The sequence below is a fragment of the Daphnia pulex genome, chromosome 1, assembly GCF_021134715.1.
Source record: "Daphnia pulex isolate KAP4 chromosome 1, ASM2113471v1".
NCBI classification, from domain to species: domain Eukaryota; kingdom Metazoa; phylum Arthropoda; class Branchiopoda; order Diplostraca; family Daphniidae; genus Daphnia; species Daphnia pulex.
The window spans coordinates 1,518,361-1,544,914 of NC_060017.1; the positions used below are offsets into that span (position 1 = coordinate 1,518,361).

The window sequence follows — 26,554 nt, forward strand, 5'->3', positions numbered from 1 at the left end:
TTAGTTTTTAATACTTTAGTGCTACATAACATGATTCTTCAGTAGTAATATACAATCTTAATTATTTTTCAATTTGTACATCTGGAAACCCTGACGAGCTCCCACGGAATAAATTGCGGAAGATGGAAAGCGGATGTCTACTTGTCAATAAAAAGTTAGAAAATACTTTTTAACGTTTTAATTTTACACGAATCTAAGAAAATGACTAAAGATTTCAATTGCTTCATATTTTATTAACGTCACTCAAACTTCCTTCTTTCAATATGCGTCGAAAATTAATGATTTAAAATCGTAAATTAAAGCTTGCTGTAAAATAGATTAGATGTGCCTTGAATTGCCATGAAGTGTAAAATTAAAATTTATTTAAAAATTAAAGCAAACATCTTAAAAGTTGGAATAAACTATAATTTTAGAAAACTATTTTTTTAAAGAAATGGCATCAACGAAAAAAAGAGGCTAGCCCGGCTCTTGATGGGCGCATCAACGATCTCATTCAGCTTGGCACCGTCGCCAACAACTTTGACCAAGAAGAGGCTTCTACTGTTGGTCGTTCTTTTCGGATTCTTTTTGGCACGATATTTTCCAAGACTGCTCGTTGCAGAGGAAACCCGAGGTAAGAAATAGTTATTTATCTATTTTCATCTGAGAAACTACCTTCTTCTTATTGTAAGGAATTGCTTATTAAGAATCTCCTATTTATTTCGAATCCTATTTTGCCAGTCGACTTGAGGTACGATTGTATTAATCTATATTATTCTTGTTCCTTCTACAGGCCGCAAAGATGAAGCAGATTTTGGTGTCTCAAACCGTCAAAGTTCAGGAGGGTGTTACTGTTAAAGTAAATGCCAGGCGAGTTACCGTTGTCGGCCCGCGCGGCAAGTTGACCCGAGACTTCAAACATTTGGCACTTGATATGCAGGTAACGATTTTTTTCCTTGTTAAATGGTATGCCGGGTTCTAATCTATTCTTTCCACAGATGATTTCCAAGGATGAACTCCAGGTCAATAAGTGGTTCGGTAAAAAGAAGGAAATCGCTGCCGTCAGGACTGTGTGCTCTCATGTTTCTAACATGATCAGAGGAGTCACCAAGGTATAATTTGAATACTTGTTAGAGTGACAGGTCATGTAACTCAGGTTATATTCATAGGGATTTGAGTACAAAATGAGAGCAGTCTATGCCCATTTCCCCATTAATTGTGTCACATCTGAGAACAACACCATCATTGAGATCCGTAACTTCTTGGGTGAAAAGTTCATCAGGAAAGTAAAGATGATGAAGGGAGTCACTGTTGTCAACTCTCCAGCCCAAAAAGATGAGCTGGTCCTCCAGGGAAATGACATTGAAGCCGTTTCCCAATCAGGTATGCTTACAAGTAAGCTTCTGTTTGTTTACAATACTTATTTGCATCTTTTCTTTTTACAGCTGCATTCATCCAACAGTGTGTTAAGGTCAAGAACAAGGACATCCGAAAGTTTCTTGATGGCATCTACGTCTCTGAAAAATCAGCTGTAGATAAGGAATGAAGCGGGTTTTGTACTGTTTGAGATGGAAACTGAATACACAGTACTTGTGCCTGAATTTTTAGTTATTTTTAATTTTATCTGTCAGAGAACAGAGAGAAATTGTGCTCCACAGTGTGACTGGGATGGGAATAATCTATTTTGTTACACTAGCAATTTTAATTTAGACTATTAAGGTTTTCAGACTAACAATGTATTTTTGGAACAGAAATCAGAATTCAAGAATTTCAAAGGCAGAAAAACCAAGATCATTAAAACTAGAAGTTTAATAATAGTCATTGGGATAGCATTTTTCAGTTCAAATTGTTAGTCCAGCTTGTTGACGACAACGTTCCATCAAGGCGCGAAGCATGAACTGTTTTCGCGACAGAGAGCGCACATTCTTAAGAAAAACATCAAGCTCGATGACCCCTCTTCTCAATCCTTCTCCTAAATAGTATATGGCATCCTCTGTTGCTGCCTCTTCGGCATAGGCATTGAGTAATCTAGATAGATTACATTTAATTGTAATGACTTGATAAATAATTCTTCGAATATGTCAACTTACTGTTTGTAAATCGGTGCCGTAGTGACAACAGCTTCGTCGACATCAAAATTTTTATCCTGAGATTTAAGTTTTCCCAAAGAGTCTTCTAGTTCGGAATTTCGTTCTTTTAGCGATGCGATGCTACGTTCAACTTCGTTCTTTAATTAAAATAAAATAGTAATAATGGGTGAATGTTCAATAGGAAATCTTTAAAAATTCTACTTGTTCTTGGTCAAGCCGTCTTCCGAGATCTTCCAATTTACTCTGCCCCATGCGCAATTCATTTTCTGTCTTTTTCAACGTCTCAATTTCAGCTTGAGCTTGGGCGAAGATCTCACTTAGTCTTCTTCGAACCTGAAAAACAATAACGGTATTAATGGCACTTTGTACCATGACACCTGATGAATATTCTAATTCTATACCTTGTCTTCAACTGCAGACAGCAACGAAGCTCGAATGTGGTCTTCAGATATGGTTCCAGTAGACTGTGCATTGGGTACACCTGCCGGGGTTGGATAAGGAGGGTACGCTGCTGAACTGGTGATGGTTCCTGGAGCAGGCGGGTACGGTGGGTATCCCCCCGAATAAGATGGGTAAGAAGTAGAAGCTGGTCCATTCACAGGTGGATATGGCGGATATGGGGTAGCAGGGGGGTAGGCGGTGGCAGATGTCGGGTAAGGTGGATAACCTGGAATTTATTTCTTCACGTGAGCAAAAGCATTTTAAACAAATCAACCATAAATACTACCTGCCAAGGATCCTGGATATGCTGCAGCAGGATTGCTTGGTGGTTGCCCAGCCACTGAATAGACAGGGGGCTGTTCACCAAAGATAATAATCATCACTTGCACTAGGGCAACAAGATCTGATTCATTCTGTTGATGAAATGATTAATCATTAGAATACAAGTCTGGCATGAGTAGGACTATAAACTAACTTACAGGTGACCATACATGGAGGTATGGCATGTAAACTTTTCCATTATGATCAACATGCTTGGAAATTCTCAACCTCATGTCTGATGTTGGTCTGACAAATACCATTGGAGCATTGACTGGATGGGTCTCTAGCAACCAAAGAGCCACAGGAATATTGTAATCACTTCCTAAAAGATCAAGAAGTGGGTTATTTCATTTCAATGAACACATGAATAATGGTGTACCTTTGTAATGAACTGGAATTGTCCCTCCTAGACAAAGCAGTTGCTTTGAAGCACCATCATTGAAAACTGTCAAGACAAATGAACAAAGACGATTATTGTAAAGACAAAAGTGGAAAAGATAATACAACACCATTTTATACCAAATGTCTCCACTTTAGGCTGTAATCCTCTATAGTGCTGAAGTAAATTCTGAACATCTCGCTTGGCTTTTTCAGGATTCTTATAATACTGTAAATAAGAAAGAACATGTCAAAATCATTGCCCAAGTTGCGACATCATTGATTCGGATTTCACCTTCTGTAAGTGCGAGCTTACGTACGAATCCATAAGGAATACCGTTCTGCACTAAGGCAAGCTTTTGTCCAGTCAGTCACTTCTATGCAATTAATCTATTTTCAGAACTGTTAACTCGTTTAATCGAATCAATAACAAGAGATCGTATGTAAGCAAAGCAAATTTCTAGATCTGACTCGTCTACTTTTTTTTATGGGAGTTACGTATTGTTGTTTTCGTTTGGTGGCGGCCGGTAGAGTGCGTTTTAAAAAGTTCAAATTTCCAACACCAGGTGACGCGGACTTTCTTCTTTTGATTTCGCCTAGAGCCACCTGTGACAAGGGGGGAGTGGATCACCTGAGACTAAGGGTCCGCAGGTAGCTTCAAGAGAACTTGTTTGAAAAAATTTTGTTCGTTGAAGTTTTCGAGTCTGGCTTGTGTACGGTTTGCCGAAACCGGGCAATTTTGGCGTGCTTCTTTTTCTACAATTTCACCAATTATCGTTTTGGAACTCGAAGACGTGTTACTGCAATGTCAGGGTGATCAAATTACAGCTTTGTATTTAATTTCTTAAGGGCATTCCTCAATTTCCAAGACATTGGGGTGTGTAAGAAGTGTGTTTGTGTGTGTGTGTGTGTGCAAGGGCCACAGCCCCACCCAGAAATAGCTATAACCACGCCGTCTTCGTCGACAAGTTGTTTTCTTCGTTATTTCGAAGGCCTACACTTCGAGTAAGTTTTTAATTCTCCATCTGTTTTTAATCAGTGTGATAATTGTTTGCAATCTTATTTTTAAGTTATTCCTAATAATTTTGTTGAAAATGGCAGCATCTCTCTGTTTTTTTTTCCACGTCGAATCCTTACGTTGTTTGGGGGATTTATTTCTAAAAATTTAAGATTGTTTAAGAATCCTTAATAATGTACTTTTCGCCAAGTGGTCCCATAGAAAAGTTTTGTGAATGCTAGCTGCGGTCGGGTTTCAACAGAGAAAAATACCCAACGTCGTGTACGACGTCTAACCTGAATACTAATCTTCCACGCATCGGCTTCCAATTATTAGCCGATAAATGCAATGGCTGCTGCTACATATAATCCTTGTCGACATTAGCTTTTTCTCCCTTTGAGGTGCTCTGTCATCATTTATCGTCCCCGATAAAAATGTTGAACTTGTATGTTTTTCAATGGGCGGGAAAAGGGAGAGGAGCGTGTTGTTGTGCAATGCGTTCCTCTTGCGTGCTGATCCTGCTGAACGAACGTTTTAAATACATCAGCAGATGGGTTATGCCGGACGACTAAGCACTGTCTCGCGTGTTTACCACACACAGTTTTTAGTTGTCCAATCAATACGATCCTCGATGGGAGCCAAACACAAACGAAAATTAAAATGGGATAACACACAGTGGACAGATGTGTCTCTATTGATCTGGGCCTTTTTTTCTTTTTCCAAATAGAAAAAGAAAAAAAAAATGTGTTTCGGACACTCATCCACTCGAGTGGTAGTCGTGGAACTGCTGGTATAATCCGTCGTGGATGAATAAGGACCCTCCCACGCTAGCCGGAATAATATATAGTGTTGTTGGGATCATGAAATTCAAGCTAGTCGTATGGGAGGGTCAAGCGCTTTTGTTTGGGTGGGGGGTCACATCGTAACGGACATCATGTTCGGTTTTTCGCCCCTATTGTCGTCTCGATGGCTCCTATTCTGCTCCTAGTCGACGCTGAAAAAGAGCAAATGGGGAACTTGTTGTCACGGATCCGTGGGACTTTTGATCGTCGCCGAATGATTTTGATGATCTGCCCGAAAATATGGCGACAGATGGAACACCCAGTCAAAATGCTGCTGTTTGTTCCAAAACAGCCGTCGTCGTTACCCCTTTGATGATGGGCGACCAAGAAAAATACTATCTGATCATTCATGCCCATCTGTCGCTATTCATCGGGCGACGTGTCAACTTTTTCGTGTTGTTGTGGGTGTTGACAGGGACAAAAGTCATCATCATAGCCTGGACTAGAAAAAGAAAAAAGAGAGACCTAACGTCGCGTGCCTCTATTGTTATTTCCGTCATTAGCCGGCACTCTTGTAATATGCGCTCCAGATGTCCCTTCCCAAAACACCAGCAGACGTGAGGAGAAGAGCGAGTGGTGTAAAACAATCAAGAACTTGTCAGCAATTTGGCGTTGGGGCTTTTCCACTTTCCGAGAGAATAGAAAAACTATTTAAACTAGTTTAAACGAAACGGCAGGAAATGGCATTCCTTTTTTTTTGTGTGTGTTAACTGTTTTCGTCTTCTCTCACGATTGAATAGGCCCAAGACGCGCACGTCTCCCGAGGATTTTGCGGAAGAATTTCCTTCTTCTCGACTTTCGACAATGTTACGACTCCCTTGTTGTCCTTAAAAGTTTCATTTTACCATGTCCTGGGAACTTATCTCCGTTTCCCACCAAAAAGAAGAGAGAGAGAAAAAAGGCATAATGAAATAATCCCACCAGATTTGGAGCCGAACGAGTCGCGTGCCGGGAATTTTAAACTCAAACGTTGGACAATCCGATGTTAGAGAAGAAAAAAAGATGGCATTACCAGATAAATCTGTATTCTTAATGCATTTATCTGTCGAATGTTTAGTGGAAATGCAACGTAGCGTGATGCATCGCTCCCAGCTTCTTTCTTTCTTTCTTTTTTGGCCTTTTTTATCCTCCGTCGAATAAAATTTATGCGTTCGATTCAATAGAGTTTGGCTGGTCACCTTGTATGCTCTGTGTGATCACTTGACTGTGATTTTCATACTCTCTTTACTATTTCCCATCGTTTTTTTTTTCTCTCCCCGATACGGATATACGGTTTTAACGTGGTCCCCTTCGTAGTAGGTATCCCAAAAAGTCTTTTGTTATCTCCGGCGCATACAACACCCCATATATATATTTTTCACACACACACACACACACACACGAGTTTGAATAGAGACAGTAGTACTACGGCCATCAACAGCCCCTCCCCTAATATCGCTGTAGAGTAAGTCGGTGTGTTGGACGGTGCGTCCTAGTCCTGCCAGCTGCAGTTGCTCCTCAGTCGGCCTCCCGGAAAGTCACACGAGTTTTCTACGTGTCATACAGTTTTTGTGCAAGTTACATGCTCTTACGCAGCTGGGATTTCTCCTGCCAGTCAACCGTTCAAAAAAAGACATTCTTTCAGTTTCACTTATTTATTTTTTGAATTTATTTCCGTCCTGGCAGTGCACAAATAAGAGGATAAACTGTCAAGTGTTTTTGAATGTGACGGAATTTCTGTTGACAGGAGTGACGGGAGTGTTCCATCATCAGCGAGGTCGTGTCACGAGGTGTTTCGTTCGTCCTCAGACGGGATTTTATGAGGTTTTGTGCGTTACGCTGGGCTGCGCCGGTGTAATATCTCTGTCTGCCTGATATTCTACTCTTCAGTGTGTGTTTATTTTCTGCCGCTTATTTACGATACGCGTCCGGTCATCATCGAGCCGGTAATTTCCCGTCATTCCGACAAAAACATTTTTTTCTTTTTATCCTTTCATTTCTGTTGTTGTCAGACACAGTCCAGGTTTCCTGTACCAACAAAGATGGAATTAGCGCTGACTATATGAGGGGGACCAATCAAAGCTCATTTTTCTCGACGTGCAACAACAACATAATACGACCACGTCCAGGTTGTTTTCGTTGTGGGGGTAAACCAACAGCTCCGTTTAGGCCACCAATTATTTTGAATAGCAATCCGGTAGTTTTCTCCTTCGTCTTCTTTAGTATCTTTTTACAGTCTAAAAAAGAAAGAAAAGGGGTAATGACGGCTTCCGCTGGCTGAACGCGTGCTACTCCTAACGGACTTTTTCTAATCGTAAATCAGCAACTTGTTCTTGTCTGGCTATTCCAGCCGCCATGAGAAACTCTGAGCACTGTTAAGTGATGCCATTATTATCGCATAGTAGGATTTTTTCAGTAGACCTGACGAACCATTCAAGGCATTAAGAGATTCTATGGGATCACCGGTGATGACATGTCTCTCCCCCTCTCTTGATTCATCTTTTAGTGTGTACAATACGTAATGATTGATTTCTGCGTCATCATCATTATTATCATCCCGTCGAGTGTGTGCGGAGGGGAGAGAAAGATTTATTTGCTGTAATCCAATCTCGCTCAGCTATAGCGCGTGTTAGTCATTGACAGACGTCATATGACGTCCCCCCTCCCTTCGAAAAAAAAAAGAAAATCACGAATCCTGTCATGTCAACTCTGCGTGTTCGAGTGCAGATGACGTTCCCCGCCGAAATATTTTTTCTACCAACTCAGCTCAAGCGAATCAAAAATGAAAATAAATAGACAGACAATTTTTGGGGGGGTACGAGGTCGCTTGGGGGGTCATGTCGTTCGGGATAAATATAGACTTTGTGTTAGGAAAAAAGAAGTACAAAGACCCCGGAAATCATTGCTATTTTTTCAAAGGTGCTGCTGCTCCTGTAGTGGTAAAGAGGGAGGGTGTGGTGTGTGTGTGTGTGTACTGTGAAAACATATGCCGGACCCCTTACCACTGGAAAAGATTAAAAAAGACCAGCACTATGTTTTTAGGCTGGCAGCTGCTGCTGCTGCTGGACTATTCCGAAATGAAATTTACTTTTTCACTCTGGCGCGCTTACAAGATAAATCTCAAGTGTGACCTCCTCTCTCTCTCTCTCTCTCTAGCGCGCGTGTTTTTCAAAAAAAGAAAATGTAAATGCTTTTTCTTTGTAGTTTTGTGTGGCCGGCGTCAGTTCGGAAAGAGAGAGAGACGGATCACTTGAATTGTTATTCCTCTCCTGTTCTCATCCACACCAAAAAAAGAGGGAACGACATTTTGGAAAATCGATGCGATTAGCATATCAGCTTATGCAACGTTAACCCGACATGGGGAGGAATGAAAAAGTCACTGTGATCGTGGGATCATCCGGCCATCGAACATTCCTTTCCATATGTTATCGTCGCCATCATCAGACCCGGCTGGATTACATCCGCAATCATTTTTTCATCCTCCCCAAACCCAAAAAAATTATAAAAATGAAAAGAAGGACTTTGACAATGAACATATAGGCGGGTATAATAGCCCAGTTCATCTTTTTTTCTTTCTATGCTGCTGGTCGTGTTGTTATAATAATGATGAAAAAAAGATGAAAAAGTTATGAATGGGACGCGTCCTTCTTCGCTTGTCCCGTATAATAATAACGCCGCCATGAGAATTAAAAGCGTACAAGGCTCCCCACAGTTCCGTTTCCGGCTTTGAGGATTTTCGGGTGTCGTGTTTCTCCCGGTTATTTATCCCTCCCTATTTTTCTCTTTTGTGTTTACAGTCCCGTTTTTTTCTTCCTATTTTTTCCTATTCTTTTTTTCATGATGAACTGCCAGGGTCAAGTCACACAGACCGCTTAACATTTACATTCGTTTGTTTGTTTTGGTTTATTAGGCGTGTGCTGTCCAGTGATGCGACAGTAGCAGATCTCGTCATTTTCTCCCAGAAAGAAGAGAGACCGACCCCCAAAATAGAAGAATTCAAACACATTTATCGCAACAATGAAGCCTTTCTTCGGTGCCGCATCGTCCCTTATCCTTTTAGTTTTGCTGGACTCGACAGCGGCCCAACAGCGGCAGCAACAGCAGCAGCAGAATCCCCCCACGCAATCGACGCGCATCAATTTCCAGGACCCCATTAGAGACAATAATCAAAGGCCAAATCTTTTTAATAACAACATTGATCCGTTCTCCCGGCGACCGTTTGGCGTCGGTGACAACGCCAATGCCATTTTTGAAGAACCGTAAGATCACTTTAAAACGTTTAATCCATTTTTGAATTTGTTTGTTAATATTTGTTTATTCCATTTCATTTTAAAGGACGTATTTCATCGTGGCCAGTCGGATCATCCGGCCCAGTCAAATTTATCGAGTGGCTGTCTCCATTTTGAGTTCGCCCATCACTCTTTCAGTCCGTGCCTCCATTTTACGTAACGGCGTCGACATTGGCTCGGCCACGCAAGAGTGCAAGCCGGGCATTCCGGAAACCCTCCTCATTAAAGTTTGTTTTTGTTCTCCCCTCTTGTTGTCTGCTGAAAATTGAGTCATAACAATGAACTCACAATGAAAAAGATATTCATATTTGTTTTGTGGCTCGTGTTCATACTTAACAGATTCCAAGCACAACGGTTCCAGGCCAGTACCGACTCCGCGTCGAAGGCAATACCGATCGAGCCCTGGGCGGGACCGCTTTTCTTAATGAGACTCTTCTCAACTTTTCCCAGCGTTCCATGACGATTTTCATCCAAACGGAAAAGCCCGTCTACCACCAAAGTCAAATCGGTAAATCAAAAACATGAACCATGTTCGATATTTTACGATTCTAATCGTATACAACTCGGGCGTACATATGTGTACGTGTATCTTCTTGATTCGATATCTAATAATTTCGAAAAATTTGATTGTAATGACAGTGAGATTCAGGACTATCCCAATCAACACGGAGTTGCGTGCATTCGACGATGCCGTCGATGTCTACATGATTGATCCCCGGGGCTTCGTTGTACGCCGCTGGCTCTCTAGACAGGTATATACTATAATCATCAGAAATAATAATCAGCGTGAATTAGCGTCATCATCGGGTCATTTCCCCCCTTCTTTTTTTCCCATTCCTTGTGCCTGCTGCTGCAGTCCAATTTCGGTGCCGTCAGCTTGGACTACGCCCTGTCTGACCAGCCCACCTTTGGCGAGTGGACCATCCGCGTGACGGCCCAGGGTCAGACCGAGGAGGAACATTTCCACGTCGAGGAGTACTACCAGACCCGATTCGAGGTCAACGTCACGATGCCGGCCTTTTATTTCGATTCCGACGATTTCATCCACGGAACTGTCATGGCCAATTACACGAGTGGTGCCCCCGTTCGAGGCAATTTGACCCTTAAGGCCACCTTCAAGCCCATCCGAGCTACGCCTTTGATTCCGGACAGGCCGGGCTCGATTCGCGACTCTGTCATTGAAAGGAATCTCACCTTCAAGGAAGTCCGCGGAGGATGGTTCACGCCACACACCCGCGAGGGATCTGAAGTCCTCAAAGACGTAAGACTACGCTGTCATTTGGCTTTTTTTTTGGTTGGCATTCCTAATTATTTTTTCCTTCTCTCTCTCTCTCTTTTTAGTTTCGAGGCTTTTACACGTTCAAATACCCGATGGCGGAATTGCAAAGAATGGTGCCCAAGCTGGACGGAATCGAGCTTCGAATTACGGCCATCGTGGGCGATCGCTACCGTGAAGACTACGTCGAAGGGTTCTCGACGGCCCGCATCTACAACTCGTCTTTGAAACTCAACTTTCTAGGAGGAAGCCCGCAAGTCATCAAGCCGGCCATGCCTTTCACTTGCTTCGTACGTTCATCCATCCGTGGCTAACAGCATTTCCCAAACAACAACCAAATTTCTATTCGCATCTTAACTTTTTTCAATTTTATTTAGTTGGCCGTGTCGTTCCATGACGGATCGATTTTACCAGCGGAACGATTTAGATACGACCGATTAGAGATCCGGCCGACGGTGCAGTTCCGCTCGAGTGCTTCACGAACGCTTGAGGTCCGCGAGGCTAAAGCCCTTCCAGAACAGCCGGGCATTTGGGAGTTTACAATTGACTTACGGTCTGAACTGGCCCAGACGACTGGCAGCAATGTCGGGACGGGAGATAAGCGCGTCAAAGATTTGGTGAATGAAATTAGCGCCCTCAAATTAATTGCCAATTACAAGGACGGGTACGGAGAACGAGCCACTGCCGAGATGCTGGCCATCACTCACTATTCAATTGGCGACAAACACATTAAAGTTCTCACTTCAACCAGAAGCCCAAAGGTATTTCATTCGCCTTTGATTACAATCAGATTGACGGAGATGATGATGGATGACATTCTGGTTTATTGTAGGTGGGAGAATACCTTATCCTGCACGTGCGGACCAATTTCTACGCCGAGACGTTCAATTACATTGTCGTTTCAAAGGGGATCGTCCTCGTAACTGGCTCTCAAAGCAGTTCGCCCAGCGTGACGACTCTGTCGATCCCGCTGAGCGCCGAAATGGCCCCAGTCGCCACGGTGGTCATCTACCACGTCGCCAAGTACGGCGAAGTCGTTGCCGACAGTCTCACCATCCCCGTCAACGGAATTTCCCGCAACAATTTCACGCTGACTCTCAATCCCATGAAGGACAAGACGGGCGACACTGTCGAAGTGGTCGTGCTCGGAGATCCTGGCTCCTACGTCGGTATTTCAGCCATCGACAAAGGATTTTTCAACATGCAGGTACGTCCATTTATTTGAAATTGAAATTGAAACAACCGTCAAATTATTCCAATTGAAAATCCGCAGGCTGGAAACGAATTGAGTTACGCCGAAGTCATTACCAAAATGACGTCGTTTGATGAATCCCTCAACGGAACTCTGCGCCATTACTGGACGTCCCGCGAAGGCGACGCCGAGACGGTGGTGAATTATCCGGCGTCAACATTCGGCATCGATGCCAATCGAACGTTCGAATACGCCTCGCTAGTCGTCTTTACTGACGCTTTCGTTGTCCGTCGTCCGGATGCTTGTAACATTACCCTGGGCTTTTTGGCCTGTATGTCCGGATCGTGTTACCGATCCGAGCGCCGCTGCGACGGCCAGTACGATTGCGATGACAGATCCGACGAAGCTGGATGCCCGTCCAACACTCGCCGGGAGTTGGCCCAGTATCGCCTCAAGAGGATCAACCGTCTGCTTCGCATGTACGAGAACTCTTGGCTGTGGAAGGACATCAACATTGGCCCCCACGGCCATTCCATCTTCAGCGTCCAGATCCCTGAAATCCCCACCCACTGGGTCGTTTCGGCCTTTTCCGTCAGCCCCAAAAACGGATTCGGTCTCGTCCGATCTTCCCGCGAATTCGCCGGTTACCGCCCGTTCTACATGAACGTTGAAATGCCGACCAATTGCCGGCAAGGTGAGCAAGTGGGCATCCGGATTACTCTCTTCAATTACGCCACCATCGAAGCGGACGTGGTGGTGACGCTGGCCGACTCGCCCGACTACAAGTTCGTTCACGTCGAAGAGTTTGGTGAAGTTAAATCTTACGAGGCCCGGACATCTCGCGGAGAAAAGCAACATCTGACCTGGATTCCGGCCCAGGGATCTCAAGTCGTGTACATCCCCATTGTCCCGACCAAGCTGGGCGAGATCGAGGTGACGATCCAAGCCAAATCGTTGATTCGCAAGGATCAAGTCGTCCGTCGCATCCGAGTGGAGGCCGACGGTGTTCCGCAATTCCGCCACACTTCCGTCATGCTGGACTTGAGTAACCGCGCCTGGTTCTTGCAGTACGTGTACGTCAACGTGACTGAGACGCCCATCATTCCGTACGAGAAGGATCGTTACTACGTTTTCGGTTCCAACCGAGCCAGGGTTTCGGTGGTCGGTGACGTTGTCGGCCCGGCTTTCCCCAACATGCCCGTCAACGCCACGTCGCTGTTGACTCTGCCGATGGATTGCGCCGAGCAGAACATGTTCAGTTTCGCCGCCAATCTCTACACCGTCAAGTACATGCGCCTGACAACACAAAGGAAACGGGAAATTGATCGACAGGTAGGATGATGATGAATGATTCAGCAGGCCTTTTAGTTGTACTACTTACGTAATTTGTTTGGTTGATGACGTCAATTGTTTTCGTTAACAGGCCTTTTACCACCTCAATATCGGCTATCAACGTCAGCTGTCGTTCCAGCACAGAGACGGGGCCTTTTCCTATTTCCGAGCCGATTGGGATTATTCGTCAAAGTCGGTTTGGCTGACGGCCTTCTGCGCCCGCATTCTGGCCGAAGCCAATTTCAACGAATGGGAGAATTACTTATACATCGATCCTGGGGTCATCGCAAAGGCCGTTGACTGGATGATTCAATTTCAGTCACCCGAAGGGGCGTTCTACGAAGTGGCGCCCCGTTTTGCCGATCGCAAAATGAACAGCACGACGTCGTGGGGCTTCAACGATCCCATTCGCTATCGCAACATTTCGCTGACGGCACATGTCGTCATCGCCCTGACAACAATTCGTGACTTGCCTGGCGAACTGGGCCCCAGAGTGGCCGTTTCCCGTTCTCGCGCCATCTCCTGGCTCGATCGCAATCTCAACTTGCTGGAAAAGTTTGGCGATCCCTACGAAGTGGCCATCGTCGCTTACGCCATGATGTTGGCCAAGAGTACGTCAGCCGAGGCGGCCTTTGGCCTTTTGCAACAAAAAGCCCGTGAGGACGGCGGATTCAAATATTGGGGTAGAGAGCCTGTTCCTCTTCCTGCTCAGAGACTTGAAAATCAACGCCCTTTCCTCCTTCCTCGATTGCCTAATGCCTTTGACGCGGCCAACGTCGAAACCACGGCCTATGCCTTGCTGACATATGTTGGCCGTCAGGAGCTTTTCGTCGAACCCATCGTCAAATGGATCAACACCCAAAGGTTGACGGATGGCGGCTGGGCTTCTACGCAAGACACTATCATCGCCACTCAGGTATAGCTACAGTTTCCTGATTAAATTAAATAAGTAGATTATTTAAAAAAATACTATTACAAATTTGAAATAGGCCTTGATCGAGTACACTGTGCGCCACCGAATTCGTGAGGTGACATCGTTGACTCTTCACGTGGAGGCGACGTCCAATCCGCAATTGCAGCGGACCATGTACATCACGGAAAACAATTTGGCGACGCCGCAGTTTATGGACATACCCAACGCCTGGGGCACGGTGAAAATCCAGGCTCGCGGAGCCGGTTACGCCATTGCCCAGCTCTCGTTGCAGTACAACGTGGATGTCAACCGCTTCGTGACACCTCCGGCTGTGAGGGCTTTCTCTGTCGTGCCCCGTTTAAGTTTTTCGGGTCGCAACAATTCTCACATCAATTATGACATTTGCTCGAGCTGGACCAACCAGCGAGAGTCGAATCAGTCTGGAATGGCCGTGCTGGACGTTGCCGTCCCTACTGGCTATTATATGCAACAGCAGGTGCTGGATGAGTACATTCTGTCTAGGAAAGTGCGCAATCTCCGACGGGCCAAATTCCTTGATCACAAAGTTGTTTTCTATTTCGACGCCCTGGACGGCGATGACACTTGCGTGAAATTTACGTTCGAGCGCTGGCACCCCGTTGCCAACATGACCCGCTACTTGCCCGTCCGCGTCTACGACTACTACGCTCCCGAACGCTTCAACGAAACAGTCGTGCAGACCTATGAGCTCTACGTGATGGACATTTGTCAGGTTTGCGGGAGCTATCAGTGCACCTATTGCCCTACTTACAATCACGCCACTAGGGGGTTAATGACATCATCGCTCACGATGATTGCCGCCCTACTAATCTCTCTTGTCTTTACGGCCATCTATCAAAGATGAACGAATTTTTCCTCCTTCTTTTAACGAGATTATCCGTGAAAATTTTTTAATTGGATCGAATCTTCAACAAACCCCCAACCCCCCTTCCAATGTATCTCTTTTGACGATCTTGAAGATGTTTGCCAGTTGAATGATATGATGCCGTCCATACTTTTGTGTCTAGATTTTTTTCACAATGTATATCAAACTTGATGCAATGCGCCCTTCTTTCATTTTTATTTTATTTTATTATTTTTTTTACATAACAAATGTATTCGTGCCATTGTAGTTACTATCATGGCGATGAAAATTTGCGAGCAGTGTGTAGAGGCTTGTCACCTCTGATGACCATTTCTTTTCAATCACTTCCCTCATTCTATAACCTCTTTCAGAACAAAAAAGGATTCACTTTTTTATTACCGGCGTCCTGTTTTTAATTTTTAGCAAATAGCGAAATACAGTTTTTGTGACTTTGAGAGAGATCCTTTGTTGGTGTTCGCGCTGAGTCATTTCAATTTATTTTTGTTTTTTGTTGTTTTGTTGTTTTTCCAACCTCCCCGTGCTGGCATTGCTTGGGCTTCGTGCGCAGTGTGGTACATGCGTCTTTCTGGCGTTGGCCTTTTCCTTGCTAAATAATTGGGGAGTCGACAATTGGATTTTCTCTCGGCTGTTCACGTGGACATCCACCAGGCAGGCAAGCTGTTTTTACAAACTTCAGTTGTCTTGAAACTGCTCAACGAGCTTGTACTATTCAAAACTGGCGTCGCTAGGTAAGATATTCTTTTCTTTTCCATCTCTTTGCTGTTTGAAAAAGTAAAGTATTTATTTGCTGTTGTTAAACATTAGGCTTATTGCTGCTACTATGGACGGTATGCCAATGCACAAATGCCCGGTCCATGGGGCCGGAACCGGGGACTCTCACCAATGTCATGTTGCATGATATCTGCACTCAGAATCCTTATGGACCGAAGCGTTTCTTCTTTGACCAGGGAGAAAATGGCACCCTCATCGCCAAGAATCTCGACTACGATCGCATGGTCGCCATCACATCTAAAAGCTATTACTCGACTTTCTACGACCAACAGCAGCAAGCCATGTCCGGTGGCAACAGTCGAGTCTGCTCCGTCGAATTGACAACTTGTCCCGCTTGTTCGATTCAGGTTCACTTGAAAATCCTCAATCTTCCCGCCTGCGAAATCAGCCCCAACGTCACAAGCGCCAACCGATGCAGGTAATTTATTATCGTTTGTTTATTGGCTATTGCGTAGGTTGCCATTCGCAGGAAACAAAGGCGCAAGATAACGGTACGAAATTGATTACAATCTCGGAAACCTATCCAAAGACGATGCATTCCCTTTCTCTGTGTGTAGCACCGAATCCTATTAGGGTGTTACGTAAATGCCACAGTTGACGCAAGCATCTTGCAGCGTTAGTACGGCTTCAATCCCGACATTCATTTCTTTTTTCTCCTTTACACAGCGGATGCGATCATTTAGTTATCAAGGAGAACTTTTATTCGACTCCGCGTCTCATTTGTGGCAAGTCTGCCAGGACTGTGCACGACCCACGCACGCAGGAAAACTACCGTTCGGTCGGCCGTACATTGACCATTAGTTTCTCATTTAGTCGTAATTACGAATACGCTTTCCTACTGGAATTCGCCTCTGTTGGTAAGTTTCATTCTGCTATTTTATCAGGATACAGTTGATACATTTTAATATTATTATTTTTTTTTTAAGTAAATACGAGGACGATTTCAGCGAGAAGTGGCGAAGGCGGATACATCAGTAGTCCTCATTTTCCCGCCGTCTATCCGCAAGATTACAGCAATGAAATCAAATTACAGAACCTCGACTTCGTCAACGGCACTACGTCTAACACCGGATGCATCATGCTCATTTTTGACGACTACGCACTCGGATTGTCATCTTTCATCGAGGTATATTGATTAGCTTTCTCATTAAGGCCTTTTATCTTAATAATTAACAAGGGGTTGGTCCGATTATAGATAAGTGACAGCAATGAAGTCAGGCAGTATGCCCTTGGAAGTTCGCTATTCCGCCCACCGGTTGTGTTGATCCAGAGCTACAGAATGGCAATCCGGTTCTTCGCTAATGGCGGAAGAGCTTCTGGCTACCGAGCCTCTTACAGATTTATCAACGGTACACTACTTTTAACTTACATTAACTGGAATCTCAATAGTTAATAACATAATTCACTTTTGTAAATCAATAGAATCGGCAGATTTGATAGAGATTCCGATTACGGATTGTGGCGGATTAGTGGACGATTTTGGTGGTGTTATTACCATGTATAACATGTCTTCTCCAAACGCAGCAAGGCTTTACGTAAGAACATTGTTCACGTAATCAAATAAACAGTGTAAATAATCTAAATAAAATTCTAGGATTGCATCTGGCTGATTAAACCGCTGCCCACTTACCAGCAAAATACGAAATCCCATCTGTTTGTTCGAGTGGAGCAACTCAGCTCTCTTGGTAAATTTATTTTGCCACTTTCTAAATGAATTCTCTACCACTAACAGTTTGATACGATAAAATGAAGAACGAGGAACATCACTAGACATCCGCCAAGGATTGATATCGCTGTCTCCATTGATTGAATCCCTGACAACTACAGTCAGTCCACAATCCTTAACTTCCGAATACTTGGTTCCGGCGGACGTTGGCTTTTACATCCGACTTCGCGGAAGATTGAACAACGAATTCAAAATGGCCATAGCTTATGCGGCTTTCAGCTACACTGGTAAAATCGTGTTTTGCGAGTTGTTTTATAACTCGATTCGACAATATGCGTCTCTTTAAATTGAGCAGAATGCTTCGCCATCAAAGACTTTGTCTGTCTGAATCATCGATGCATTTCAAGTGATTTGCGTTGCGACGGATTCAATCACTGCGGCGACGACAGCGACGAGCAAACATCGTGTAGCGACAAAGGTTTGCCCTAAAGATTTTATTGATTTCTTCTAGTTATATAATAATTTTCAATTGGAAAGCAGCAATTTCCCCGCAAGACCCTATTTGGTGGATGACTCACACTCCAAAGTACTACTTTCCAAAGCTCAACGATTACGGCGACTTTGGCGCCACTTCATTCGTCTTGCTGGTTGCTACATTGGGTACTATTTTGCACAGACTTTTGCCATTTCTTTTTTCGAATGACATACTTACATTCGATTAGGTGTAGTCCTTTTTATCGCCAGCATTTTGGCTTTGCTCTATCGAATGTCGTCTCATTCCCAACTGATGCGGGAACGCCAAGCCCGACTGGATTTCATTCGCTCCCAAATAAGTAGGTTAACTGTAAAACGAAATTTTATCTGTAACAAGGTAGATAACGGTCCTGACCTACTAATTGGACTCACGCAGTCAACAATCCAGATGAACGTGAGGTCGAAATAGAAAACCCGCCAAGCTACGAGGCGCCACCTGATTACGCTGAAATAGCGAAAATAGCCCAAATGGAAAAGTAATTTCATACAATTGCGTTCGTTCAGCGGGAAGAAGTATAATATATTTTACCTTTCAGGGAAAGTGAAATCAGTTACACGAATGGGAGAGTTTTGGTGATTTCGACGCCAACTCCCGGTAACAAGAGACGTAGAGAATTGATGAGGCAATCAAGAAACCAGTTGGGATCAGGAGATTTACTGAGTGCTACGCCAACTTCATCAAGATCGTCGACACCTGCTCGCTCACGCAACTCTACTCCTCAACGGAATCGAGTCCGTCGTACTCCCGTCCAAATTCTCACTCCTGTCCACATCAACCACCTTCAGGCTATCGATTCCTTCATCCCAAACAGCCCACCTCCTCCTTACGAGATCAATCTGGATAGTCCGTTTCACATTGTTCGACTAGTGGAAGACGGCCAAGCAATTCCACCCAATGAGAGCAGTGACGATCCAAATATTGAGGTGGCAACTGAAACTCCACTTCCTGTCAAAGAGTCGGACTGCGGTTGCCCAGGAGCCTGTGGATGCGGACCTCCTTCGCTTAATTATTCCATGGACTCGACGGCCCCTCTTCTTCGATCTCTCTCATTTACATCGATCCATGGTGCGGATTTTGAAGTAGAACAGCCACCACCAGCTCCCATTGAAAACCCATCAGACAAAAATGAAAAAGAGCAGCTTCCCTATCCCGACGGAAGTTTTAATGAAGCAATTAACCATCGCTTAGCCCGTTCTTTCCTCAGTGTCGATCGCAGCCGTCATCAAGCTCTTGGCAAGACAAAGAAGATGCCCTGGAATAAGTCGTTTTGATTCCGTTTTGTTAACATTATCCGAGTAGTTAATGTATTATGATGCATTATGTAAGTCTAATACTGTATATTATCCAAGTGCAGAAAAACGTTGATTCATTCAATAATAATCACGTATGTATAATTTTTTAATCGATTTTATTGTTGAAAGGTTTCCCTTGTTTTCTTACTATTTATGCAGAATAATAATACACCTGCTGATTTCGATCGTTTTGTATTTCCACCCTTGAAGTCCAGACTATCTGGTACATCACAAGGTATTTCGCACTTGTTTTTCTATGTTTGTAAAATATCGCAATGAACATCACATTATACAGTAAAATAAGTTTTAGAATCAAACGGTTATTTCATTTTTCATCTAGTTCTTACCATAGTAGGCCTAGTAACAAAAGACGCAAATCCGCCAAAAATGTTGAGCTTTTTTAAGCTTTGAATGTTGATTTTTTTGGCTAGAATACATGCGCATCAGGCGTAAAAAATTTAATTTGTCGTAATGTAAGAAAAACTACGTTTTATTATCACATTTGATTTAACCCGATTTAACCATCACATTTAAAATCATCACACAGCTTTTGTAGCGTGTAAAGCATAATTGATATCAGTTGATTTTATCCAATCCCAGTTGTTAAGGAATGGATTGTAAGTGTATCCGCGGAGCTGTCGCAGCTGGCAATTATCTGCAAATTTTCATCAAATTTTAGCAACCATAATGACAGTTATGTTTACTTTGTTAGGACGTATACTTTTATCAAGGATGGAAGTCATTTCATCAAGAGTGATAAATTTATTCCAATCATGAGTTCCTCTTGGCACAACGTTCATGATGTATTCTGCACCACATATGACCAGTGCCCAAGATGCAACAGTTCTGTTTTGTGTTGTAATAAAAAGCGAACCACCTGGCTAGAAAAATAATGGCCGGTTATTAAAAGCCTATTATTTTTAAAAAGCCAGTAAATCAAATACTTTGAGGGATTCACTGCATTTTTCGATAAACAATTCCGGATTGTCCACATGCTCAACAACTTCGGATGCAATGACTGCATCGAAGAGAGTCGAATTGCATGTTTGGAAATGTTCAATAGTTTTTGCTTCATAGGCTACGTTTCTCAGGTTAATTTTTTTAGCGTGACGATGAGCTTCTTCAATGTTTTCTTCGCTTGGATCAATCCCTGTAACCTCGGCGCCTAGACGACCGAGACTCTCAGTCAAAATACCCGCTCCACACCCGACATCGAGTACTTTGAATCCGGCCAAAGGAAATGCCTGACTAGCGTTCGCAACAGTTGATTTTTGACGAGAACGAATGCCTTGTTCAAAAAACGGCGTCCTGTGAGGGAATAGCGAAAGTTTTTTTAAAACACAATTCGAGTTTGCGTTCACGGAAAGAAAATTTATTTTAATTGGCCTACCTTAATTTGTTTAGCGAATGTATCGCTTTGAGTGGTCCGTTTACATCCCACCATTCGCTTGCCATTCCACTGAATTTTTGAACCTCGCTTACATTTACTGTGGATTTTGCTGTGGATTTTAGTGAAACGTTTCTAGACAAATGCGGAACTATGGTTGTTAAACGTTCCAACATTTCTCCTTTTTTAAACTTATGGCTGGGTAAGATTTTCAAAAAAGTACCGATAAAATGCTATGCTGTACGTTTTACGTAACAATTGATTATTAAAAACGCTGACAGTTTTTGCGATGAGTGTGACACGTTCTAAGACAGTGAAATAAGGTGTATTCAAGCACAGTTTCAATAACAGACCAGAACAAAGTCAGTGGTAAAACGCGATTAACGCTAGTTGTTTTTCAACTCTTTCCATTTCAACTTTGGTAAAGCTGTGGCCTAGTTAACTCTATTTAAAAAAAGTTGAAGTAAAAGTTTCTTTAGATTTCACCGTAAGAGAGCCTGTTAAAGGACACTTGTTTCGAAAGTAGTCGGTTATGAAGATTTACGCAACGGACCAGTCTTGCAAATCCAATCCGAATCCAATCCGAAACACAACGTCGGGTCCTTTTGTTACCACATGTGAAGTGAATGAAATTTAACCGAAAAAAAAAAACTTTCTATAAACTTAAAATCAAAAAACCATATTTTGTCACCGCCGTACCTGCTAAACTTGTTTAAAACATGCTCTTTGCAAAGAAACAATCACAATCACGTTGAGAATTTTCAATAGACACGAACCATCAGTTTGAGCTTGTTGATTCTTCAAGAGTCTCTCTTTTTTCTTTAGACCATTAATACAATTCTGATTTGAATCGAATGCATCTAAGCGCATTACACCATGTCGAGCTGTGTGTGGCTAACGGAAAAAAGATCGCTTCGTATTTCACTGAGAAACTCGGATATTCTCTCAGAGCACAAAGAGATACTGTACTAAGCAAACAGTGGGTGGTTGGAAGTCAGAAATCTACATTCGTCGTCACGGAAAAGAAGACAAAATTTCAACAGGAACATGTGCCATTTTCTTACTTCTCTGCGCCTCTTCGCCAAGTCGACTCTGTATTTAATGTGGCTTTGGAGGTGAAAAATTTGGAATCTGTAACTGAAAGAATGCAAAATGTAGGAGGAAAACTATTTCACCCGGTAACAGAAGTAGAAGACCAGAGTGGAAAAGTGAGATATTCAATTGTCAGTTCCTGTTGCGGCAATATAGTGCATACTCTTTTGGACAAGTCACAGTACAAAGGATCGTTTCTGCCCACTTTCGATGAATCATTTACAACCCGTGGTGAAGAGAAAATAACCCACATAGATCATCTAACTTATGTTTGCCATCCCGGAGAATCACCGGGCATCATTCAGTGGTATCAAAGTTGTTTGGGGATGCAAAAATTTAAAACCAACCCAACAGAGGATCTTACAGAAGGCTTAGTGATCAAAGATGGAGTTGGTATGAGGCTACGAGTTATGGACTATTGGCCTTGTGCCGAGTCTGGCATTTGTAATTCCGATCCCAGCAATGGCATGGACGAAACGTCGTTGAAAATTGTCATCGCAGAGTCCCTTCCAGGAATAGGTAAATTTTATAAACCTTTTTTTTTTATTATTATTCTCACGAATAATACCGAACACGTGATTTCTAGAAAATTTGCACATAAATGCTTTCCTTGACGGTCATGGAGGACCAGGACTTCAACACATCGGTCTTAGCACCCTTGACATCACCAGCTGCGTGGATAGCATGAGCCGCAAAAAGGTTTCATTCCGAACACCACCTGCAGCCTATTATCGTAACGTACGTAATGTCCGTTTTTAAAAAGAATTTTGCTCACACATTCTTTAATGGAATTTGTTAAACCTTAAATGAAACCCAGAAATGGAAAAGAAATGAAATAGAAGCGGCAGGCTACGACATTAACAAATTCGAGCAATTGGGAATTCTCATTGACTCCGAAGCGGATACAAATGCTAAAGACAATCAAGACAAGTGAGATTTTGTGTTATATTTAACTGCTTCATTATAAACTGACCTTTCGTGTCGTTTTGTCATTTTGAACAGGTTTCTGCTGCAGATTTTTACACTTAATTTATTCAAGGAAGAAACTTTTTTTCTAGAACTGGTTCAAAGAAAAGGAGCTCGTGGGTTTGGAGCCGGCAACGTAACGGCACTAGCACGTTCAATAGAGGAAGAACGGCAGGTCTTAAAAAATCCAAATGCCGTCTGTAATTTATAATACATAACAAAAATTAATTGATGCGTATGTAAGCGATGTAAGGGAGATTGTCTAAAATAATAATAATTGAAGATATCAAAGCTTCCAAACCAAATACATGGTCCGAACTATTCAGAGATTTCTAATGTGCACTGGTATCCTATTATACAACAGAAATAACTTTACACTTGTACTTTGTACTCGGCTTAAAATTGCATTCGATCATTGCAATTTAATTACTGCCACAAGGCATTATATTTGAAAAATTGGCGACATGCGAAATGGCACGTGTGACTGAAAATCATGCTTGAAAACGATTGTGTTTGTATTTTTTTTGTGTACGCCTTCAGTCCGGATTATCGGGGCTTTGTTATTACCAAAAACAATTAACTTAACAAAAAAAAATAATAATTAATAATAATAAGATACGTCTAGCCGGTGGGGTGACCCAAATAACATCAGAGAAAGTTGTTTGGTCACATTTAAGAAAAAAAAACTTATTTACTTACTTATTAAACTCGCCTTTATTAGAATAAAATATTTATCGTGTTATTCCGATAGGCAAAATTTAATATTCAACATGAATTTCTAAAGGTACTGAAAGTAGGCTGCTTTAACGATAGATTTCAGACTAGTTATACGTAAGATAAGTTGTGCTAACTTTAAGTCGTGATTCGTAAACGCACAGCACCGCGTTACATTAATCATGGTCATGATGTTTCGTCAGACCAAAGGTTTCTGACCCGTATAACAGGTTGCTAGTAGAACCAAAACGAAAAGAGAGAAAGAGAGAATTGGAAAGCAGCAGTTTTAGTCTTTCTCGGTCTTTCTTTATTAACTAGTCTCCAATGTTTTACTTAAACTGCTCGTGTATCGCTGTTACTCACTTCATAGTTGTTAAAAATTTGATTTTAACTAGTTTGTGGTAGAAAAACGTTCGCAACCATGATTTCGCTATCAGTTAATAGAATGGCAAGGTTTCCTTTGCTGTCTTTTACTGCCACAATAGGAAACCCTGTTAGGTTTCATGCTCCGACTGGAACGTATTCAGTTGGTTTCTCAAAGTACAACCCTTTCTTAAGACATACCATTAAGACACGCGTGCCATTTTTAATCTCTTTTTACTTTTTACACAGGGAATTAATTCGTCATCGGTGTAACTGGACACAAGCGGGCAATCGTGGAACTATTCTATCTCAAAAGTCAAGAGCAATTCAACCTCTTCCATTCATAGTTATCTCACAACGTAACTTTAAGTTATCCGGGGGACTGAGAAATGATAGAAAAGATTTTTCTGAAAGGAAAATTCTCGGGTATTGGATAAAAATACATTTAAAAAATAAATAACATTGCTGTAGACAGAATCTCTTTAACGTGATTTTTACAGGTACTCGATGGAGAGACTTTTTAATATAGTGGCTGAGGTTGAGCAATATAAACATTTTGTTCCATATTGCATGAATTCAGTAGTCACTTCCCGAACTTCAGCAGAACGATTTACAGCTGATTTAACAATAGGCTTTCCACCGTTGGTGGAAAACTATACAGCTAGCTTCATGCTAACATCACCAACATTAGTGAAATCCGTTTACATACAGGGAAATCTGTTTAATCATCTGGAAACAATATGGAAATTCAGTCCTGGACCTAACGGAGATCCTAAAAGTTGTACCTTTGATTTCTACATGTCCTTTGAATTCCGTTCTTTACTGCATACTCAACTATCACAATTGTTTTTTGATAAAGTTGTGAATAAAATAACTGATGCGTTTACAGAAGAAGCAAAAAGGCGTTACGGACCACCGTCCATAACTAACCAGCGATCGTATGTATGAATAAACTGATTTTCCTTCGTCAAAAGTCTCAAAACCCAGTTTGTTCTTAAACTTCCAGTCGACTTGACAGCCTTATTACAACAATTCTATCATAACGACAAAATTTTACATTTTATGTTGAAAAAAACGTTTTGTTTAAAGAATTTACGTTTATTTTTGTCTTACCTTGATTATCAGTATGTGTGATATCTTGATAATTGATTGAAGCTGAACAAGTTTCACAAAGATTTCCGTCGACAACTTGTAAATAGGGACCAATATCTGTAGGCTTATGTAAAATTTCTTTGATCCGGTGATGTTAGCTGCATAAAAAACAATTAAACGCTAAAACAGTTGGCAACAATTTTGAAAAACAATTACGCATAGCGGAATCGAAATTCTATTAACATTTTCATCAATACTTTTATTACACATTGTCGAAGTATTCAACCCGATTTATCGCAACAACATAAAAAAGGAGAATAGATTTGTCTCATTCTCGAACATTTGTCTCTATAGAAAAATTCAATTCAGATTTTGTATCACATCATCTGTTACTACCTGAGACGATTTTGTAGCGTGTACAGCATAGTTGACGCTGGTGGTTCTTGACCATTTCCATTTGTTCATAAAAGGGTTGTAAGCCATGCCACATATTTGTCGAAGCTGGCATCCACCTAAAGTATGCAGTAGAATATATATAAAACACATATTTCAGAACATGTTTCATGGTAATTCAAAACATACTGCTATTAATGTAGTCTATTAGTTCATCAGGAGTGATAAACTTATTCCAATCATGTGTTCCTCTTGGTACAACATTGAGAATATATTCTGCACCACAAATGGCAAGGGCCCAAGAAGCAGGAGTCTTATTTAAAGTTGTTATGAATAAAGAACCTCCTGGCTAGAAAAGTATGTCAGTTATGAAAGTCTGTTCTGGTAGTTGTACAAAAAATTAAATACTTTGAGTAATTCAGTGCATGTTTGGATGAAAAATTTTGGATTTTCTACATGCTCAATGACTTCAGATGCAACAACTGCATCAAAGGTGGTTGACAAACTAGTGTTTAATGCTTGAAAATGTTCAATGGTATTGACTTCAAAGGTCACATTCTGAAGCCTCATTTTATTAGCATGAAGAGAGGCTGCTGCAATATTTTCTTCACTTGGATCAATTCCTGTAACACTTGCTCCCAAACGGCCCAGACTTGTGCTCAAAATTCCACCACCACATCCTACATCCAATATGCTACATCCTGCCAATGGACTTGTCGGAGAATTGTTAACAACAGCTGATTTTTGATGAGAGCATATTCCATTTCGGATGAATGGAACTCTAGGAAGAAAAATCATTAGGTTTGAAAAATAAAGTGCAAAACATATGTTGTAAGTGGGGCTCACTACAACATAGATATGGTTACCTTAGTTTATTTAAAGAGTGTAACCCACTGAATGGTCCATTAACATCCCACCATTCCTTTGCCATTTTACTGAATTTCTGGATTTCATTTTCACTCAGCGTTGATTTGATTGAATAGTTTCTTACAGACGACAGGCCTCGGACTGGGAGAGAAGTAACACAATGCTTCAGCAACATTGTAGCTGTGAATCCTGTGATTGTAGTTTCAACTTTCAAATGCTCGTCTCAGGATTTCGATTTCTGTTGTGACTCGATGTGTCTGCTATCCTGTGTCTAATGTTGTGCAAACGACAGTGATGCCATTTCGTTGCAAAGAACCACAAGTGGTTCTTTCCGCGAAAGTTTTCGCGGAAAAGTTTTTTTATTTGTTTTGTAGTTATGTTGTTTTTGTATATTTTCGATTTTTGAAAATAAAATAATTTAGTTCTGTTTATTTTTTGAGTGGTAGTTTACTCAGCACTCAATCAGTCAACTAGCCGAAAACA

The 26,554-nt window shown here is 42.1% G+C and overlaps 8 protein-coding genes across 14 annotated transcripts; 5 read left to right on the forward strand and 3 right to left on the reverse strand.

The window, feature by feature from the left end:
• The first annotated feature begins 453 nt into the window (after positions 1–453).
• LOC124192133 (60S ribosomal protein L9-like) lies at positions 454–1,580 on the forward strand. Of its 2 annotated transcripts, none has more exons than XM_046585315.1 (5): positions 454–613; positions 773–919; positions 978–1,091; positions 1,149–1,362; positions 1,425–1,580. In XM_046585315.1, exons 2-5 carry the CDS (start codon positions 782–784, stop codon positions 1,523–1,525), a joined length of 567 nt encoding a protein of 188 aa, XP_046441271.1. In that variant the 5' UTR covers positions 454–613; positions 773–781; the 3' UTR covers positions 1,526–1,580. The 2 variants fall into 2 exon arrangements, with proteins under 2 accessions (XP_046441271.1, XP_046441278.1); XM_046585322.1 differs by having other exon boundaries at positions 495–666.
• A 119-nt stretch (positions 1,581–1,699) lies between these two features.
• On the reverse strand, positions 1,700–3,740 carry LOC124192088 (tumor susceptibility gene 101 protein-like). The gene is made up of 9 exons (XM_046585243.1): positions 3,505–3,740; positions 3,351–3,438; positions 3,211–3,276; positions 2,990–3,153; positions 2,797–2,923; positions 2,471–2,736; positions 2,271–2,402; positions 2,070–2,206; positions 1,700–2,007 (listed from the first exon to the last, which is right to left on the reverse strand). The coding sequence occupies exons 1-9, from the start codon at positions 3,535–3,537 to the stop codon at positions 1,821–1,823; spliced, it is 1,200 nt and encodes a 399-aa protein (XP_046441199.1). The 5' UTR covers positions 3,538–3,740; the 3' UTR covers positions 1,700–1,820.
• An 84-nt stretch (positions 3,741–3,824) lies between these two features.
• On the forward strand, positions 3,825–15,367 carry LOC124192059 (pregnancy zone protein-like). Of its 2 annotated transcripts, none has more exons than XM_046585206.1 (12): positions 3,825–4,214; positions 8,938–9,286; positions 9,363–9,543; positions 9,656–9,824; positions 9,956–10,068; positions 10,173–10,577; positions 10,658–10,882; positions 10,970–11,353; positions 11,425–11,799; positions 11,866–13,116; positions 13,208–14,032; positions 14,106–15,367. In XM_046585206.1, exons 2-12 carry the CDS (start codon positions 9,045–9,047, stop codon positions 14,910–14,912), a joined length of 4,977 nt encoding a protein of 1,658 aa, XP_046441162.1. In that variant the 5' UTR covers positions 3,825–4,214; positions 8,938–9,044; the 3' UTR covers positions 14,913–15,367. The 2 variants fall into 2 exon arrangements, with proteins under 2 accessions (XP_046441162.1, XP_046441170.1); XM_046585214.1 differs by lacking the exon at positions 3,825–4,214 and adding an exon at positions 6,508–6,973.
• A 135-nt stretch (positions 15,368–15,502) lies between these two features.
• LOC124192074 lies at positions 15,503–19,514 on the forward strand. Of its 2 annotated transcripts, none has more exons than XM_046585222.1 (13): positions 15,503–15,661; positions 15,738–16,122; positions 16,371–16,561; positions 16,631–16,830; positions 16,900–17,053; positions 17,127–17,239; positions 17,299–17,389; positions 17,457–17,657; positions 17,726–17,848; positions 17,911–18,030; positions 18,093–18,203; positions 18,281–18,380; positions 18,441–19,514. In XM_046585222.1, exons 2-13 carry the CDS (start codon positions 15,788–15,790, stop codon positions 19,174–19,176), a joined length of 2,475 nt encoding a protein of 824 aa, XP_046441178.1. In that variant the 5' UTR covers positions 15,503–15,661; positions 15,738–15,787; the 3' UTR covers positions 19,177–19,514. The 2 variants fall into 2 exon arrangements, with proteins under 2 accessions (XP_046441178.1, XP_046441188.1); XM_046585232.1 differs by having other exon boundaries at positions 18,099–18,203.
• Positions 19,374–21,002, reverse strand: LOC124192117 (ubiquinone biosynthesis O-methyltransferase, mitochondrial-like). The gene is made up of 4 exons (XM_046585292.1): positions 20,588–21,002; positions 20,142–20,505; positions 19,919–20,078; positions 19,374–19,852 (listed from the first exon to the last, which is right to left on the reverse strand). The coding sequence occupies exons 1-4, from the start codon at positions 20,758–20,760 to the stop codon at positions 19,737–19,739; spliced, it is 813 nt and encodes a 270-aa protein (XP_046441248.1). The 5' UTR covers positions 20,761–21,002; the 3' UTR covers positions 19,374–19,736.
• LOC124192102 (ubiquinone biosynthesis O-methyltransferase, mitochondrial-like) lies at positions 20,854–26,356 on the reverse strand. Of its 4 annotated transcripts, none has more exons than XR_006873579.1 (6): positions 26,071–26,344; positions 25,613–25,985; positions 25,394–25,553; positions 25,208–25,323; positions 24,833–24,969; positions 20,854–22,840 (listed from the first exon to the last, which is right to left on the reverse strand). XR_006873579.1 is itself a non-coding variant. In XM_046585271.1 (5 exons), the coding sequence occupies exons 1-5, from the start codon at positions 26,244–26,246 to the stop codon at positions 24,937–24,939; spliced, it is 858 nt and encodes a 285-aa protein (XP_046441227.1). In that variant the 5' UTR covers positions 26,247–26,344; the 3' UTR covers positions 24,579–24,936. The 4 variants fall into 4 exon arrangements, 2 of the variants coding, with proteins under 2 accessions (XP_046441227.1, XP_046441236.1); XR_006873582.1 differs by lacking the exon at positions 20,854–22,840 and adding an exon at positions 24,579–24,753; XM_046585271.1 differs by lacking the exon at positions 20,854–22,840 and having other exon boundaries at positions 24,579–24,969.
• Positions 21,439–22,966, forward strand: LOC124192094 (4-hydroxyphenylpyruvate dioxygenase-like protein). The gene is made up of 4 exons (XM_046585255.1): positions 21,439–22,195; positions 22,263–22,414; positions 22,494–22,606; positions 22,679–22,966. The coding sequence occupies exons 1-4, from the start codon at positions 21,439–21,441 to the stop codon at positions 22,851–22,853; spliced, it is 1,197 nt and encodes a 398-aa protein (XP_046441211.1). The 3' UTR covers positions 22,854–22,966.
• LOC124192125 (coenzyme Q-binding protein COQ10 homolog B, mitochondrial-like) lies at positions 23,763–24,692 on the forward strand. The gene is made up of 3 exons (XM_046585305.1): positions 23,763–23,896; positions 23,969–24,145; positions 24,220–24,692. Exons 1-3 carry the CDS (start codon positions 23,778–23,780, stop codon positions 24,665–24,667), a joined length of 744 nt encoding a protein of 247 aa, XP_046441261.1. The 5' UTR covers positions 23,763–23,777; the 3' UTR covers positions 24,668–24,692.
• Positions 26,357–26,554: the final 198 nt, after the last annotated feature.

Coding starts and splice junctions, on each gene's coding strand:
- LOC124192117 (XM_046585292.1), bottom strand. CDS start 20,760: ATGTTGGAACGTTTAACAACCATAGTTCCGCATTTGTCTAGAAACGTT. Junction 20,079..20,141: donor AATGCAGTGAATCCCTCAAA/GTATTTGATTTA, acceptor TTATTTTTCTAG/CCAGGTGGTTCGCTTTTTAT. Junction 19,853..19,918: donor GACTTCCATCCTTGATAAAA/GTATACGTCCTA, acceptor GAAAATTTGCAG/ATAATTGCCAGCTGCGACAG.
- LOC124192125 (XM_046585305.1), top strand. CDS start 23,778: ATGATTTCGCTATCAGTTAATAGAATGGCAAGGTTTCCTTTGCTGTCT. Junction 23,897..23,968: donor TATTCAGTTGGTTTCTCAAA/GTACAACCCTTT, acceptor CTTTTTACACAG/GGAATTAATTCGTCATCGGT. Junction 24,146..24,219: donor TCTGAAAGGAAAATTCTCGG/GTATTGGATAAA, acceptor TGATTTTTACAG/GTACTCGATGGAGAGACTTT.
- LOC124192094 (XM_046585255.1), top strand. CDS start 21,439: ATGCATCTAAGCGCATTACACCATGTCGAGCTGTGTGTGGCTAACGGA. Junction 22,196..22,262: donor AGAGTCCCTTCCAGGAATAG/GTAAATTTTATA, acceptor CGTGATTTCTAG/AAAATTTGCACATAAATGCT. Junction 22,607..22,678: donor GCTAAAGACAATCAAGACAA/GTGAGATTTTGT, acceptor CATTTTGAACAG/GTTTCTGCTGCAGATTTTTA.
- LOC124192074 (XM_046585222.1), top strand. CDS start 15,788: ATGGGGCCGGAACCGGGGACTCTCACCAATGTCATGTTGCATGATATC. Junction 17,054..17,126: donor CTCTTACAGATTTATCAACG/GTACACTACTTT, acceptor GTAAATCAATAG/AATCGGCAGATTTGATAGAG. Junction 18,031..18,092: donor CTTGCTGGTTGCTACATTGG/GTACTATTTTGC, acceptor ACATTCGATTAG/GTGTAGTCCTTTTTATCGCC.
- LOC124192102 (XM_046585280.1), bottom strand. CDS start 26,246: ATGTTGCTGAAGCATTGTGTTACTTCTCTCCCAGTCCGAGGCCTGTCG. Junction 25,986..26,070: donor CACTCTTTAAATAAACTAAG/GTAACCATATCT, acceptor TTTTCTTCCTAG/AGTTCCATTCATCCGAAATG. Junction 25,554..25,612: donor CATGCACTGAATTACTCAAA/GTATTTAATTTT, acceptor ATACTTTTCTAG/CCAGGAGGTTCTTTATTCAT.
- LOC124192059 (XM_046585206.1), top strand. CDS start 9,045: ATGAAGCCTTTCTTCGGTGCCGCATCGTCCCTTATCCTTTTAGTTTTG. Junction 9,287..9,362: donor AATGCCATTTTTGAAGAACC/GTAAGATCACTT, acceptor TTCATTTTAAAG/GACGTATTTCATCGTGGCCA. Junction 9,544..9,655: donor CGGAAACCCTCCTCATTAAA/GTTTGTTTTTGT, acceptor CATACTTAACAG/ATTCCAAGCACAACGGTTCC.
- LOC124192133 (XM_046585315.1), top strand. CDS start 782: ATGAAGCAGATTTTGGTGTCTCAAACCGTCAAAGTTCAGGAGGGTGTT. Junction 1,092..1,148: donor TGATCAGAGGAGTCACCAAG/GTATAATTTGAA, acceptor TTATATTCATAG/GGATTTGAGTACAAAATGAG. Junction 1,363..1,424: donor TGAAGCCGTTTCCCAATCAG/GTATGCTTACAA, acceptor TTCTTTTTACAG/CTGCATTCATCCAACAGTGT.
- LOC124192088 (XM_046585243.1), bottom strand. CDS start 3,537: ATGGATTCGTACGTAAGCTCGCACTTACAGAAG. Junction 3,439..3,504: donor TAAGCTCGCACTTACAGAAG/GTGAAATCCGAA, acceptor TCTTATTTACAG/TATTATAAGAATCCTGAAAA. Junction 3,154..3,210: donor AATTCCAGTTCATTACAAAG/GTACACCATTAT, acceptor TTGATCTTTTAG/GAAGTGATTACAATATTCCT.